The sequence below is a fragment of the Poecilia reticulata genome, linkage group LG22 (assembly GCF_000633615.1).
Source record: "Poecilia reticulata strain Guanapo linkage group LG22, Guppy_female_1.0+MT, whole genome shotgun sequence".
Taxonomy (NCBI): Eukaryota; Metazoa; Chordata; class Actinopteri; order Cyprinodontiformes; family Poeciliidae; genus Poecilia; species Poecilia reticulata.
Genome location: NC_024352.1, coordinates 16,372,265 through 16,387,775, shown reverse-complemented (window position 1 = coordinate 16,387,775; position 15,511 = coordinate 16,372,265). Strand labels below are relative to the sequence as shown.

Sequence of the window (15,511 nt, the reverse complement as noted above, 5' to 3'; positions counted from 1 at the left end):
CCATTACAAACGGGTAACAAACAGTTGTGGTAGTAAATTTTGCTGGCTGATTGTCCCAGAAATTTTTGTGAAAAATATATATATTTTTTAAAAACAATTTTCAAGTAATATAATGGTAATGGAAAACAATATCACAAGTTTGCCCTCTCAAAACTTTTAATTTCTAAAGGACATGTAACATAGGAACTGGTTTAGGGACATTTTAAATATCAAAAATTAAATAAAAAACATATAAAATGGATACTGGACAGGATAAAATAGAAAACACTTTGCATCATCTGTAGAGCACGATGGAGGAGGAACGATGGTCTGAGCAATGTGCAGTCATTGAGTAAACCATGACTAAAGTATTTTGAGAAATGCATCCACAGGATAATGATCCCAACTAGAACAAATCTACAGCAGATTGGCTGAAAATAAAAAAAAATAAAGCAGTGGTTCTCCAGACTCACTGCTCTAAATGTTGAAATTGATCCAGCATGCAGTCGCAGCCTGCAAGTCAGCTGATGATGTGGCAGCAGGGAAGCATGCAGGGTTGCACCAAACGTGAAATATAATCATTTATTGCTGCCGATTGCAGATTTACCTGAACCTGAATCATGACTGAAGCTTCAAATACAAGTGGACAAAACGAAGCTCTGCATATTTTTTTTTTTTAATTCATTCACACAATAAATATGATGATGTAACGACTAAAATAAGCCATGAATGAAAAGGAGTGTAAACGTGTATCTTTCCCCTTTGGCGATGGGATGAATCCTCTGTCTGATGACGTCCAAACGTTTCTGCTCTCATGTCGTCCGTCTAAAACGTGCAGAATCCTCTACAGGCTCGGTTCTGGTCTGCAGGTGAACCAAATTCAACCAATACCTCTGGGGCCAGTTACTGTTAACGACTTGTAAAAACCTGAAACAAAAGCTGCAAGCAAATGTAATCATTATATAGTAATTTATTAATTTTGGCGGACGTTTTTTTGTTTTTTTTTCTGAAGGGCAATGTACAGCTTTTACCAGAGCCATGGTACAATACTTTATAATTATACAACATTTACATGTGCATTTGGGTTTTATACATCAAACGACAGGTGAGCCGTGAAAAGAGGAACACGGAGTGAACGTGGTTCAGCACAGGAGACAAAGCAAAATAACTGATTAGCCGATAGAAAACTTTAAATACAGAATGTGGCAACAGCTCATGGACTGACCAAATACCATCAAAGCAAAGGCTTCAAAAAAATAGTCTTCAATAACCAATCAGAACAGACTCGTTAACGATGGGAGCAAAAAACCCGAGTTTTCACACATTTATATTCCACAACAGCCATCCTAGGATAGAAAAAAGGGATAAAATATACAAATTAGAGATGGAAATCAAAGTACAAGATCAATCCAACAATAACAATGGTTTCTATATGTAGAGGGGAAAGAAATATTTAACAGAGTAAACAGTCTTTAGATGTGCCTTCAGTCTTTTAGATTCACCTTAAACAACAAACGGATCGATTGTAACCCGAGTTCCATTTTTTTGGGATTGTTTTTGCTCTGCACTGATAAAAATATATGAAAGCAGATTTAAAAAAAAGTTGGCTTTGAAGAGCCGTTCATCAATAATTTATACTGCCACTTCCAAATAATAAATAAATGAATTTATAAATAAACAAGCAGGCAAGCAAAAAATCTACACTTTTTTTTTAACCCTCCAGTTTTTTCCCCCAGTATAAATTTGTCTGGTATTCCAGGGTCTGACTTGAAAAATAGCCAAAGTTCTGTACGGCGCCGTGGTTCTGGTTCTGTAGTGGAGTGGCAGCAGTGGGCCACCAGCACTCGAGTCAATCAAGCCGTCTGGTAAAATAAAATCATTTTCCTCCCTCAAGTCCTTCTAGCCACAAACATACAGGAAGTCAAACTTTCTTTCTCAGTTTAAGCACAACGATGAAAAAATACATTTTTGAGACTTAAAATTCTTTTACTCTGTATTTTCTTCTCTGTCCACCTCTCAAAGCTTTTTTTATGTGCTTCAGGTCTCCAGGGGGGCTGGGGTGGGGCGTGTCCTGTAAAAGACCCATTTCAGAGAGAGGTTCTGCCTCAACATGAAGAACCAAAACTTGGAGACTTTCTGGGCTAAAGCACGGTGGCATTATGGCCCTCCATCCTGGGCAGCCTCGTGTCCTGCACTGTCCCCATGGTAACGAGCAGCGGCCGGTTGTCCTCTGACATACCGGCACGGCCCAGGGTCATCGGAGCGGGCATGGACGGCCCTCTCTGGTGGGCTGCTGAGCCCATGGAGGTGCCTTGCTGGGGCAGAGGAGGGTTGGCGTCCAGCGGCAGGCCCGGATCCTGGTAGCCGTACCCAATGTTCCCGCAGGGGAACCTCCTCAGTCGATACAAGGGAACTGGGGGTAAGGCTGTTGAATCTAAGAGCAGAGGTGACTGGGCAGCAGGAGGAGGTGGGGGAGGCAGCAGTGGCCTGCAGAGACCCTGCTGCTGCTGCTGGTGGTGCAGCAGCTGCAGCTGGTGTTGCTGCTGGAGCTGATGCTGAAACTGCTTGTGCTGGTGCTGGAGACCCAGCGAGCCCGCCACTTCAGCCACTGTCCGGCCCACATGCTCCTGCCCCTCGCCGGGCACCCTGCCGGCGCTGCCCCCAGGTCCTCCCACCCCTCCCTGCCGCTGCTGCTGCTTCCTCTGCTGCTGCAGGAACCACGAGCCGTAGGTGGGATTCCACAGACTGGTGTTTTTCCCGCCGTGGCCGTCCTTCTCTTGCGGGTGACCCTGGGTAAAAGCCAGGTTTATGTGCCCTCCCTCCAAGCTCGGCTGGGCTGCAGGGTGAGGTCCCTTGGCAGTGAGCGTGGACGGGGCAGCAGAAGTGACCGTGTTGGTCACAGAGGTCTGCATGTGAGGCTGGTGAATGCACGGCTGGGACGGAGCCGGCGTCAGTGCTTTGGCCTCCGCTGCTGCGCTGGTTAGGACCACATGCTCCCCTCTCCTGTCCTCTGTGGGATAGGATGGGGGCAGCTGCAAAGCCTCCCCATCAGGCACCTGGGCGTTCAGTAGAACTGCCGGCACTGCGGGGTCCTCTGGGTGCACGGGTACTTGTTCCTCCTCCTCAGGAACAGGGCCATACTCGACGGGCAGAGCCATGGTCACCACATCAGGGTCCTGAAACGAGGTTTACATCACATAAAAATCCTGTTTCTTTTGTTTATTATTCATGTTTTCGTGCTCGCTACATGAGGGTACGAGATTTTGAGTGCAGCTGTGCTTCATTATTATTCATCAGTCTCTCAGACGAATAAAGAAACTCTGGCAGAAAACACTGGCACATGTTCCTAAATCTGCGGTAATTTACTGAATCATTCAGCTATTTTTGGTTGAGGACCCATATTTACCTCCAAGTGTCTTCGTAACACTGACTGCCAAAAGTATTCACTTGTCTGCATTCAAACACCCACAACTGTGACGGCATACACTATTCCGGGAAAGCTTTCCGGAAGGCTTAAGAATGTTTGTTTTTTCTGGGAATTTTTCCAGAAGCACATTTCTGAGGTCTAACACCGATGTTGGACTTGAAGGCCTGTGTCCAAGTCTTCATTTAATTTACCAAAGATGTTTGGTGGTTTGAGGTCAGGAATCTTTGCAGGATGACGTTTGAGCTATTGTGTCCACTGACCCTGCTGTGTTATTCCACATGTCCTCTGTTTTTGTTGTTCCTTACAGTAACTGGACTGTGCAATATTTTATATTCCACAGGACATTTGTAGACTTTGCGCTGATTGCCTGCTTGATTTGGAGCTGAGTTTTCCACCCCTGTAGTCATGGTGATGGAGAAACGTGATGATTGTTGAGATGGCAAGTGAGTGCATCTCTGTTAAACGTTGTGGTGGTCTCCCATCTGGAACTATAACTCTGTAGGCTAGAGTTGTTTTTGCATCTTTAAAACATTAGACTCAAATTGACTGAAAATAACATTTTCAGCACATCTGAACAGATTAAAGAATCATCAGAAATTTACTAATTACACAAATGAAACTTCTACTACTATTTATAGCTGATATAATAATCCAACAGAGTTTGGTTTACCTGTAAGCAGTAGTCAAGTCTCTCCAGAATGGTGGAGAAGTTGGGTCGATCTTCAGGCTGGTGCTGCCAGCTCTGGGTCATAATGCGGTACCTAAAACACGGCAGAAATTAGTTATTGTCCTTGTTAAAGTGCACAGCATCGTGAAATCTTTTAAATAACAATCTGGTGGCCTCTGTTATTGAGATTAGAGCCTATGGTGTCCTTGTGGGTTTTATTCAGAAGAATGAACGTATTTTCTTAAGGAACTGTAAAGAAGCAATGAAACTAAACACTTACACTGGTCCAGGACAGTTTTTAGGCGGGTCCATCCTCCCTCCGTTGGTAACAAACTCCAACACTTCCTGGTTGCTGCGACTTGGATAAGGCATGTAACCCAGAGAGAAGATCTCCCACAGCAGCACACCAAATGACCTGTGATGAGAAAAAAAACATTTAGTCTTAAACGATGGATGTCGTCAAACCTGAGAAAAGAGGGAAATTGGAGCATAAGATGACGGCAAACTTAGGATTCTTACCACGTGTCTGTCTTGGACGTGAAGATGCCCTCCATGAAGGCTTCAGGTGGCATCCATTTGACTGGTAACATGGCGCGCCCGCCCTTCCTGTAGTAACTCGCCCTACGCAAATAAACAGAGTTTGAAAAGGACGATCAGCTGCAGCTGAAAACCACAAAGCTTCCCAATGGCCTTTCTGTGTGGGCCTGGTTGCTTTCCTAGGGCCCAGAATCAATCCAGGTTCATGGCAAGAAAAAAAACAACAGATCTGAAATTAGATTTATTAATGTAATATAAAGATTTTCTTCCTAAATTATCATTAAATCATACCTCTACTGACAGGAGTGATGTTTCATTGTGTGTTACAAGTATGAGTCTAGAAAAATGTCCAAAAAGTTCAGGGAAATAATTACTGTCTTGCGGAAACGAGGTAAATGGTTTTAGGCCTTAGCAAGATGGATACAAGAGGGTGTCCAGAGGATCCTGGGAAGTAGCAGTTTAGGAATTATTGGATGATTTTTTTTTTTTTTAAGAAGACTTGAAAGGAAGATACTAGAGAGGCCATATTTTTTTCCTGACTTGAACTTCGTTGAACTCTCTGATTGAATATTGAGAATATGAATGAGATGGAAGCCTTTAGTCTAGAGAAGTGTGCTGAGATTCACTAGGAGCAGCAGATCAGAACAGCATAAAAGTACTAAAGATGCTCGTCATGAAGGGGTTGGATAGGTTTGACATTTAAAGTGGCTTTCTGTGTTGAATTTGGAGATCACACTGGTAACATTAGTTGTGTTGAGCTATTTAATTGTCCTTGATTGAAACAGCTGCTAGCCTCTACATTTTTCCATAAACCTAATTTGCAGATTGGGTTGGTGTTGGGAACTCTGAAAGAACGTCCAATTAGGAAAGAAAGGGAGGCGATCACTCACTGAGCTGCTTCTAATTCCTGGCACGGGTAAAGAAAGGATCTCATCTCTGTTGTATCTGATTTTTGATGCTCATCAAGGTCTCTGCCTGCTTTATTGCACAGAGCGAGGACAGATGTGAGGGGGCTGCCACTCCACGTCCATGACGAAAAAGAAGAGTCTGAGGATTTATGATCTGTGGTGTCGCAGCTGCCTTTGTTTGGCATCTTTTGCTTCTGCAGAGCAGTAAATCAATTTGGCATTTAACTTAGTCATAAAATGTCAATTTTCTCCCCAAACACTGCTCTATAAACACAGAAAGCACTCAACGATAAATAATAGTGGGTGCTGGGCGGTTGTCAGCCGCGGGCCATGAGATTTTGGAACTTGGTAAAGGAGCCGCAGCAGCTTTGCTGATTTGTCCCACAGCTGACCAGAACGGATCTGTTATTACAGCGGGCGGCTCCCAGGTGTTGACGAGACGCGGTGTGAGCAAACAACCCAGCTGGTTCTTTCTGGATGAATACATAGTTGCATAACGCAGCAAAAACAAACTTTCTTCATAAGGCGATTCAGTGACGAGCAGCAGAAGCTGCGAACTTTTTAAAAATCTTGCTTGAAGGTTGTTTTTTCAAATTACGCTTTTAATCTGACAAAACCAGCCTTATTGGAATAAATACTCTAATTTATTGGCAGTAACTAAGTGATGAACAATAAAGGGTTATATTTTAAAACTGATGGAAGATTTTGCATTTTGATTAATGGAGATTCAGGTCTGAATGAGTCGGAGTCAAAGCTCTGCAGTTGAAGCAAAACACAGCACTGGACTTGTTGAAAGGGACGTTTGTCCAAATATTAAACACAATATTTGCAGAGGCCTAAGAAGACATGCAATATTCATGCAGTACAGCCAATCTGTAGCTCAGCCTCAGAAATGAAACAAAGCAGGTCCATTTGTCCAGAAGTTGCTCTAGTGTATTAAAATACAAATTCACCGGATTTCTTAAAATCCAAAGTCAGAATGCTAATTTCCTTTAACTCAGAGCTGCAGCTGTGGGTCTTCAGGGGTTCAGTGAGCAGAAATGAATTCAGATGACATGCAAGCTGCTAATACAGTTAAAAGGGAAATGCATACTTATACGATTGGCAGTGGAAAATGACCCAGTCGCTGAGGCAGAGAAAACAATCACTAACAGATTCTGTTTGCTTGACAGATTATCTAAATGCTCCTGCAGGGCTCTTATTCACCCGGCCCCTTAATCTTTCACTTAAAGTAAAAGGATCCCAGCAGTGAAGGGAAATGGTTCATGGCAACACGTTTAGACGTACAATTACAGAACGGGATGCTGCCATCATCTTCTCCCCCACCCATTCCTTTGTGCTCCTCTAATCATCGTGTCCGTTTTTATAAAGAACGGCAACGGAGCTTCAATGAGACAAAAGCAGCTTTCCCACAGAGCTGCTTCTAGAAGAATAGCAAGGTTGCTGCGAAACATCGATCAACACACGCTTTTTGTTCTGCTGCTTATTGCTTTATCTGTTTCAAGAGAGCAGGTAAATATTTTGATGAAGACCTTTTTCAGTGAGCAGCGGATTAGGGAGGATTAGGCCGTCTCAGAAACCGAAACCTTTTTATGCCTGTGTGATTCTGTTGGTGTAACTCTGAAGATGAATCAGGTGTAAAAAGCAACAGCGGAGGTCAGGATGGCCTGTAACACCTGTAGCTGGTGAGCTGGACGTCCAGCCTGCTTTTATTGAACGTCTGCACCTGGATGCACTCCTACAGGCCTGTCGGTAAGAAAGTACACCCCACTTCAGTTCCTGTGTTTTAAAGAGTCATCTTTAGTGTCGATAATTTGGTCATCTTCTGTGTTAATCTGTTTTATGGTTCTGGAGGATCTGTCCCAGATTGTGTCGACATTCAGCTTACAGATGGTCTCACTTTTTTCCTAGCATCCTTTTGAACTCTGAAGATTTAGAAACCGAAGATGCACAGGCCATAGCAACGCAAAAGATGCCGCAATCTTCATCCTGCCTGTTTGGGTTCCTCCCCATCATCAGGCTTCGTCTTATAATCAAACAGCCACGCCCGGCTAAAACCTCACATGGGAGAAGGAACTGTGATCTTATGAAACACAACTACAGAAAAAACAAGGTGTGGGGTTACTTTTCTCTTTAGAACAACTCCGAATGCCAGACATTTTGGGCCCACGACCTTTAGATTTGCTGTAAAACTGAAGGTGGGAGAGATCAGCAAAACTGAGTCCAGAACCAAATCAGAGTCTTTCAGCGGGTGCTGTGGATAAGACAATCTGATAGTCTCAGTGTTTTTGCAAAGAAGCGTGGGAAAAAGTTGGCAAGTGAAGATGTGACATGCTGGTAGATGTCTTCCTGAAAAACGGGGAGCTGGAAAAGAATCGAAAGTTACTTCAGCAAAGTCTTAGTTTAAGTTTAAGAGTGTGCAACTTATAACCACATTGTTTTTTTTGTTTTTTTTTTACTGCTGTAAGACTTAAAGACTTTTTGGATGTTTTTTGTTGAGTTTTAAGTTACATAAAAGATTTAATCATTTTGTTGCAGCATTTTAACGAGTGCTTTCACTTTTTATATCCACTTTACCTAATTATATATGTTGATCACTGATGCTGATCAGTTAATCACTCCGTATATCACACACAGCTTGTACATGTTTTCTTCTTCTCTGTTTACTACATAACTACATTTAAAAAAAAAAAATTAAATAGTTATTATTCCTGTGGAGTCCCAACTAGTAGAGCCCGATAACTTAAAAAGAAAAAAAGTTTTTTTATTTTGTTTTTTTTTTTTTTACTACAGCTGTTCATCTACACCTGTGAGGCTGAGTGAACCTGTGCATGCTGGTACGCCTGCAAGTATAAAAACCTGGCATTTAGCCGAGTCCTCGCCGCTCACTGTGCTTCCTGTCCCCAGCGATCACCTCAGAAAGAGTCGTCAGTGTCTCTTGGCACACAGCAGTGGCACCACAGCGTGAATTGGCCGAAATAATACAACAGTTAAGTTGCCAGATATGATCAAAACGGGGATCATAAAACCCTGACACCGTGTCACCAGGAAGGAACCAGAACCTGGATCTGGCATCCGCAATTACATCAGGCTGTCCTGGTGTGGCTCCTCAGCAGCTTTCTCTGTCGGATGATTCAGGAGCGCGGCGTTGATGCCGAGAAACGCTGCGCCAGATTCCCTCTGCTCTAATTTCTGGGACGATGAAAGGCTTGGCAGCTCTCCCTGCTGGATTCCCGGTTCATCTAAACTTCATCACATTAAATTGTGTTTGCAGGAATTTTAATATAATTAAGACATTGTTGAGCTGCAGATGAGCCGATGTAGATTAAATGATGTCATTTAGCTGAACTTGAAAATTTTTTATTACACAAGGCAGAAAAACTATTAAACTTACTCAGACTTTCAAACCATTGATATACCTTCAAATTACACTCATAATTTGACCAATTTCAGTCCATAAGTTTCTTGCGAACCACTTTGTGGTAGTAGATATATTATTTTATACCCATCATTCTGTGCCAACTAAAAATATTTTAGGGGATCCAATTAGGATTTTTTTTTGCGCCAAAAGGTCCAATTAAAACTGTTTTTTTATTCTAATTAATGAACCAGTGTTGTCTAAGCAACCAGGTCTCACACCACCTATTCTTTTTTTACTACCCCCTTATTACACGGCGGAATCAGAACCGACATCACTGATTTGTATTTATGTTTTTGAGTTTTAAGGATAAAAACAAACATTATTACAACTAGTCAAACAAAAAAATGTGAAAATGTAATATAGAAATAGTTGAATTTGGAAATGTAAAATATGCAGGAAAGGACAGAAAAAGTCCGCTGTAGATCGTAGGAGAATTTAGCACCATGTGAACAAACATAACAAATGATTTAGTTTAGCTTGAGTTTCTCTAGAAATGTTTGAATCGTATTCTCTAATGCTTAGTGTCAACTATGGGGAAGTAGCAGGACCATTGTGTGACCTTGACCCGCCATGCTGCTGAAATGTGCTATACTAATAAAACTGATTGAAACTTGACTGATTGTAGATAAAAGGAAAAATAAAAGTGGTCACTGAGGAATACATTTTCCAACGATAAACTTCTAGAAATTTCTAGACTGATTTCATATAATTATAAGAATTTACCACATAAACCTTAGAGGACTTCTCTTTCACTCTATTTAGGAATACTCTTCTTTTGACAACTGATGTAGATGTCATGTCCAAAGCTCAATTAAAATGTGGATGTGGCCCCTGTTGTATTGACAAAAACGAGTTGTCTTGAGAGAACAGGCATTATTTCATGTGCTGCAGATTCCAGCGTACCTGTAAATGTCTCGAGCCATCCCAAAGTCTCCGATCTTGGCCACTCGACCCGGCCCTTTGCAGGTTAAAAGGCAGTTCCGAGCTGCAATGTCCCTGAAAGCAAAAAAACAAAAAGCATTATGAGATCACAGCTCGCACCCACATTGCTGGATGGAGCATATAAATAAGAGGGGATGCAGAGCGCAGCAAAGTGTCATGCTGAGCATCTGCACAGCTTGACGTATGCCTCATCTCTTCTGTAGTTTAGCAGGAGTTTTTTTTGCATGCATTTATATTTATAAAAGAGTTTGGTGGCAAAATGCCCACAGTTACTCCCCTTTTGGATCTGAACTTTAGTCTCGCCCTGGGCTTGCCGGCATTTAGCAGCTTCTGGATATAAATGCTGCAGAGTCATGCAGGGAGAGCGGCTTATAGAGGAAATCTCATATTTGCACAGCACAGATTGAATCTTTAAGAAGAATATATGTAGAGACCCCCCACACACACACTGCTGCTTACTCCTCCAGGCACCAAACCGTCTGTAAGTTTTAAGGAGCGACGCTGAGAGCATACAGAGCTGTGGCAAGTGCGTAACCATGGCGACATGGCGTTACACGCGGCTCGAAGCAGATCATGAGTCGGGAAGAGGATGAAGCTGAATAACTCGTAGTGATGGACGCCACAGCGGAAAGAAACACATTGTTTTGATGTTTGGCCTCGGTAGGCCTGATTCAGAGAGATAAGAAATGACACAATGAGGATGAAGTTCAAGTTCAGTCTGATTTAAACCGATGCCTTTAAAACCGGGTCTCCCACTCCAGAGTGTCAAACTATTCAACCTAAGTTGCTCCGAAACTACTTTAAATCTGAGAGTAATTCGTCTTGAAACGAGAAGTGACTTTGCTGCTCAGCTCCTTGTTAATAAACTCGGCTTTCAAAACCAATCGGAGAGACTCCTCGTCGGTTTCATCGCGCCGCAGATCTTTGCTATTCAGAAGTAAGCTGCAAACATTCAATTGTGGCGTTTCTCAGGTACATAAAAAGACCCAGAGATCTTTATCAAAAGCCTCTTTCACCACGACTGAATCCATCGGCTTCGGGTTTGAATAAACCCTGAAGGTTTTTCTTGACATTTTATCACAGTTAACCTTTTCGATTGAGCCGAGAAATATGTTACTTTAAACAAAGAACAAACTGCTGCGATCCTGCTCAAGGAGAGGGAGACGATGCTGGTGCTAGTGGTGCTAGTTCTTTTAAGGTCGTGCTGCTTCTCAATCAAATCTGATTACGCTAATAAACGATCCACAGTTTCATTGAGTCTGTAGTATGGTTAATACTGTTTAATATTAATATTGACGACAACGAACTGAAAGGTCAAAAGTAAAAAATAAACCAATTAAGATAAATAGAATCACACTCATTGGAAGGGTTACATGTAAGTTTAAGCATGAACTGTTTAAACTTGCTGAAAGTTGACAGTATGACGTTCGACTGGCTATGCTGGTATTTTAGCAAAACAAGTTGCTAAATTTCACAGTGACATTGCCTTTGCTTCTAACATATGCATTGTTTGCATGTAGCAGAAGGGATCAGAATTGATTAAAATCAGCAGGTTAAATCTTTTGAGGCGATTGGCTTCCTTTGCCCAGCGGTTAATTTTGCCTCTGCCCTTCCTAACTGACTGCCGGTTTGGTTTATACAGTGGGCCATGTTGCGCGTTCTGCCAGAAAGTTGTTAATATGCTTGTCGAAAGCAGACTGCTTCTATGCAGCCTCTTTCTGCGAACACTGTTCAACCAGTGCTTCTCCCGAGGAAATGTCTGTATGCAGTCGAGAGGAATTTCAAGGCAAAAGTGTTTGAATTACTGAGTGCAGTCACTTAAATCGAAGTGATGAACCCATTCGCGTTTTATATATCACCTCTGAAAAGGGCCACAGTGCGAGTGAAGGGCTATATTTAAACCCGAGCAGTCCTTGTATAATGATGGAGGAGAATTCATGGAAATCTGGCGCTTTCAGGCATTTAAAATGCAACAGCTGCCGCCGCAAACTGAGGTCTGACTGGAAGGCCATGCAGCCCACAAACCTTATATAAACATTTACAACTGACTTTAATAACAGTAAATTTTAAGTGCACGTAAAATATGTTTTTTTAATTTTTCTCTGCAGATCTCACAAACAATTTGTTATGTCAATTTTTGTCACCTCTGTTTATTATTTGAGGTTCTTTTCCGCAACACAAATCTGCCTCCACTCCCACCGCGACACGAAGTCTCTCGCATTGAATAAAGAAGACGACAAATAAAACACTCCATTGGTCATTTACTGGATTTTCAGCTGGAGAAATAATGAAAGAAACATAAAAGGCAGATTAAGTTGTTCTCAGACAGCATTAGGCCTCTGAGTTAACTTGTTGAAGCTGCACACAGCTCAAGATTCAAGCCTTTAATCCACCTGAAAAACGAGCCCTGTTCATCCAGCGGCCGTTACTCAACCTCAAGTAAACACACCTTCATAAAACTGAAATAAGCCTCAAGGACAGCAGTCGGGGCAATTTTAATACAGGATTGAGGAGAGAAGATTGGGTTGTGCAGAATATTTTAAGAGACGGCCATTAGACGGATTGATGTAGCTTTACCGTGCCACGCTGGGCCAAACAAGGTTTAATAGGCTCCATTTGTCAGCAGCTAATGCTTAAAGGTCCGCAAGAAGATCCTATTATACTGCCTCAACACAAATGCAGAACCAGCATTGACCTTTCCTCATTTTAGATATGCACAAGTTTTTTTTTTCTTCCTTCTTTTCTTGTGGACATTTTTTAGAGCTTTTTTAACGTGCGTCTTCTCATCCTTCACCAAGCACTCTGCTCCTCTGACTTGTGGCTCAGAAACAGACCGTAAAAACACAAGCCGGCCGAGCCATCTGGCCGCTCGCTTTCTAAACTCATTTACTTGTTCTTTCTGAGATCATATAGGAGGCATGAAGTGTGCAGAGTCCATATGTTAAGAGTTGGATTGATGCAGTTTGTTAGTGTGAGTCGATTTGATGAATGAGGGCAAACTTTTACTCACTACATTTATAACCTCTACTGTTTTTGTTTCTCATCTGTTCAGATACCTGTGTATGAACTGGTTCTCCTCCAGGTAGTGGCAGCCCTTAGCGATGTCTCTGGCCACGTTGAGGAGGTCTACCATGGTCAAACTGGACGGCTGGTCCTATACCACCGGATGAGAGACGGAAAGAGGCCAGAAATAACTCGTTACTCAGTTTATCTGACAAACACAGCAAATCTAAATACAGAGCAGAGACTTCAGATGGACTTTAAATACAATAAACTTTTAAAAGATTCAAAGCGCATTTGCTCCAAAGTGGAGCTTCGTAGTGTTTTCTCTGAGTTTGGAGTCTCTAAACTCCCACATGGGAGGAAACCTGCAGGAATGCATTCAGAGTCAGGTGTCCCATCTGAAATATATCGATTCTAACTCCTTTTAGTATTGCAGGATGCTACCACATCAGCAAGAGAAGCAGCTCTACACCAAGCTCCCCCATGATTAGGAAGTTCCCCCAGGCAGAGTCACGCCATTCTAAGGACGAAGTGCAGGTTTAGCTCAAAAGTTTGAATTTGGGATCTTTTTCTTCAGGACATGAAAAGGTTTCAAGTCCTTCACACAAAAACGAATCGCAGAAAACCAACAATTATTCCAACTGGTGCCTGAAACTTTATTTCAATAAAATACTGATGAAACACTTAGAATGTTTTAGTTCTGCTTTAAAGAGAAACACCAGCCTAATACAATCATTATCTGGTTAATTAGTCAGGCTTTCTAATCAGGCAGAGTCAGCAGTCAGCTACTTCGCCTCCTAAACCAAAGGCCTCTTCTTGAGAGAGAGTTGTTGATGAAAGTTAAAGCGAAACTTTTAAATCAGCCGTTTTGGCCTAATTTTGCATTCTGTGGGCCATTTGAAATGTCTCTGGTTATTTCTGACGTGCTTTTTTCCTCCAACTTATAAAAAAAGCAATGTCAACCATCAATAAACAATAAAAAGTGTTTTTTTTAAATTACCTGCTTAGTGTTGGAACTGGTTGTTGTTGAGGTCAAAAATGTAGTTTTTGTGATTTAGATCAACCGTTCCCCGTCATGTGGATACGCATTACACTGCGTGTCGCTCATGTCTTGCCTATACCTAGTCTTGCTTCATGCCTGCACATGTGCATCTACCCGGTAAGCACAGGATGTGAATAGAAAGCCTCTTATGTGCGGTTTTATTTCTAAAACCGTTGGCCACCTGTCGAGCACCAAAGTGGAGACACGGCTTGCATCTGGCCGCATTTAGCAGCCGCTCTGTTAGAGTTTAAAGCGTCCCTGGGGAGACTCTAGCAGGTGAATGAGTGCTGATGGTGCCTGATGAGTTTTACTACAATTTTAAAGTTAATGTCAGTCCTAAAACAAAGGAGTTATTTAAGTAATCGACTGTTAGGCAGAGCGGTGCGTCTCACCAGCCGGGGTCTCGTCTCCCTCAGGAAGGTCTTGAGGTCTCCTCCAGCCATCAGCTCCAGCAGGATGAACCGGGGCATGGCCTGCAGACTCACTCCGATGCAGCGCACAATGTTCTGGTGGTTGAACTTACTGCAGCACAGAGAAGATTGGGAACAGAACCGTTGCTGTGTGAACAAGACATAAGGAGGAGAACTGTGTGTGTGTGTGTGTTTTGCAGTTACCTGATGATTAGAGACTCCATGAGAAAGTCCAGCTCATCTTGCTCAGAGCAAACCTCAGGAAGTGTCTGGAGTGAATGACATTATTCTGCGATTAATGCCGATGGGCAGAAATAAATACTGCATTTCGCTAATGATGCTTAAGACGAAGTTCATTATTCCCCTTATCCAGCATCTGAGCTGCACCCATATTTATAAAAAACAAAGTTTGAGCTTTTGAGCTGCTGTTTCCCCAGCAGGACTGACCTTTACAGCCACCTGCAGTGGACTCGGTTCACCAGGTATCCCCACAGCCAGACCTTCATACACTTCCCCAAACGCACCGTGACCCAGACCCCTGCAAGGAAACACACAACCCTGTCATTTACTGCTTCCATCACTATTTGTGTTTTAAAACGGGCTACGCTGTCCTGTCTGACAAATTGAATCCGAGACAATTTTAAACAGGAAAAGTTTACAGGATCACTGTAGGTACAAACTTTAATGGTTTCTGGCCATTTTGCATGTGCAAATTTGTCCTTTTCATAACCATGCAGACAATGTCATACTGAGAGACACTGCCACATAATAGAGGCACATTATCAGACAGGATTACCACCAGACAGCCCAGTAAAAATGTAAAACATGCTGGTAAAATGTTCACAGACGGGAACAGTCAGGATGACAATCACACGTTAAAGCATCCACGCTGAACTTGTGAAGATATTTTAGCAAATGATTATGGAGAAATGAAACAAAAGTGACTCTGGAGGGACTTTTTAGGAAGATTTTCTCATGTGGCCATAATGTGAAGAAGTGTGCAGCATTCATGCAACGGTAACCTCAATCCAGGATGATCGTCCATCATATGACTCGTTAATTGGACCAATCAAAGATGACCATCTATTCCTCGGTTAATTTAAATTATATTAGATAATTAGGAGCCCTTTCTACATGAGATAAAAAACTAATACATTGGGAAATTACATATCTAA

The 15,511-nt window shown here is 42.3% G+C and overlaps 1 protein-coding gene across 1 annotated transcript in view; it reads right to left on the bottom strand.

Moving 5' to 3' along the window:
- Positions 1-929: 929 nt before the first annotated feature.
- Positions 930-15,511, bottom strand: part of alk (ALK receptor tyrosine kinase) — a 410,868-nt gene continuing 396,286 nt past the window's right edge. The window contains exons 20-28 of the mRNA XM_017302413.1: positions 14,784-14,874; positions 14,541-14,605; positions 14,319-14,448; positions 12,938-13,035; positions 9,843-9,935; positions 4,593-4,694; positions 4,354-4,488; positions 4,077-4,167; positions 930-3,155 (exon numbers count right to left, since the gene is read on the bottom strand). Coding sequence (XP_017157902.1) covers positions 2,121-3,155; positions 4,077-4,167; positions 4,354-4,488; positions 4,593-4,694; positions 9,843-9,935; positions 12,938-13,035; positions 14,319-14,448; positions 14,541-14,605; positions 14,784-14,874 — 1,840 coding nt within the window. The 3' untranslated portion in view covers positions 930-2,120. The remainder of the gene's footprint in view (positions 3,156-4,076; positions 4,168-4,353; positions 4,489-4,592; positions 4,695-9,842; positions 9,936-12,937; positions 13,036-14,318; positions 14,449-14,540; positions 14,606-14,783; positions 14,875-15,511) is intronic.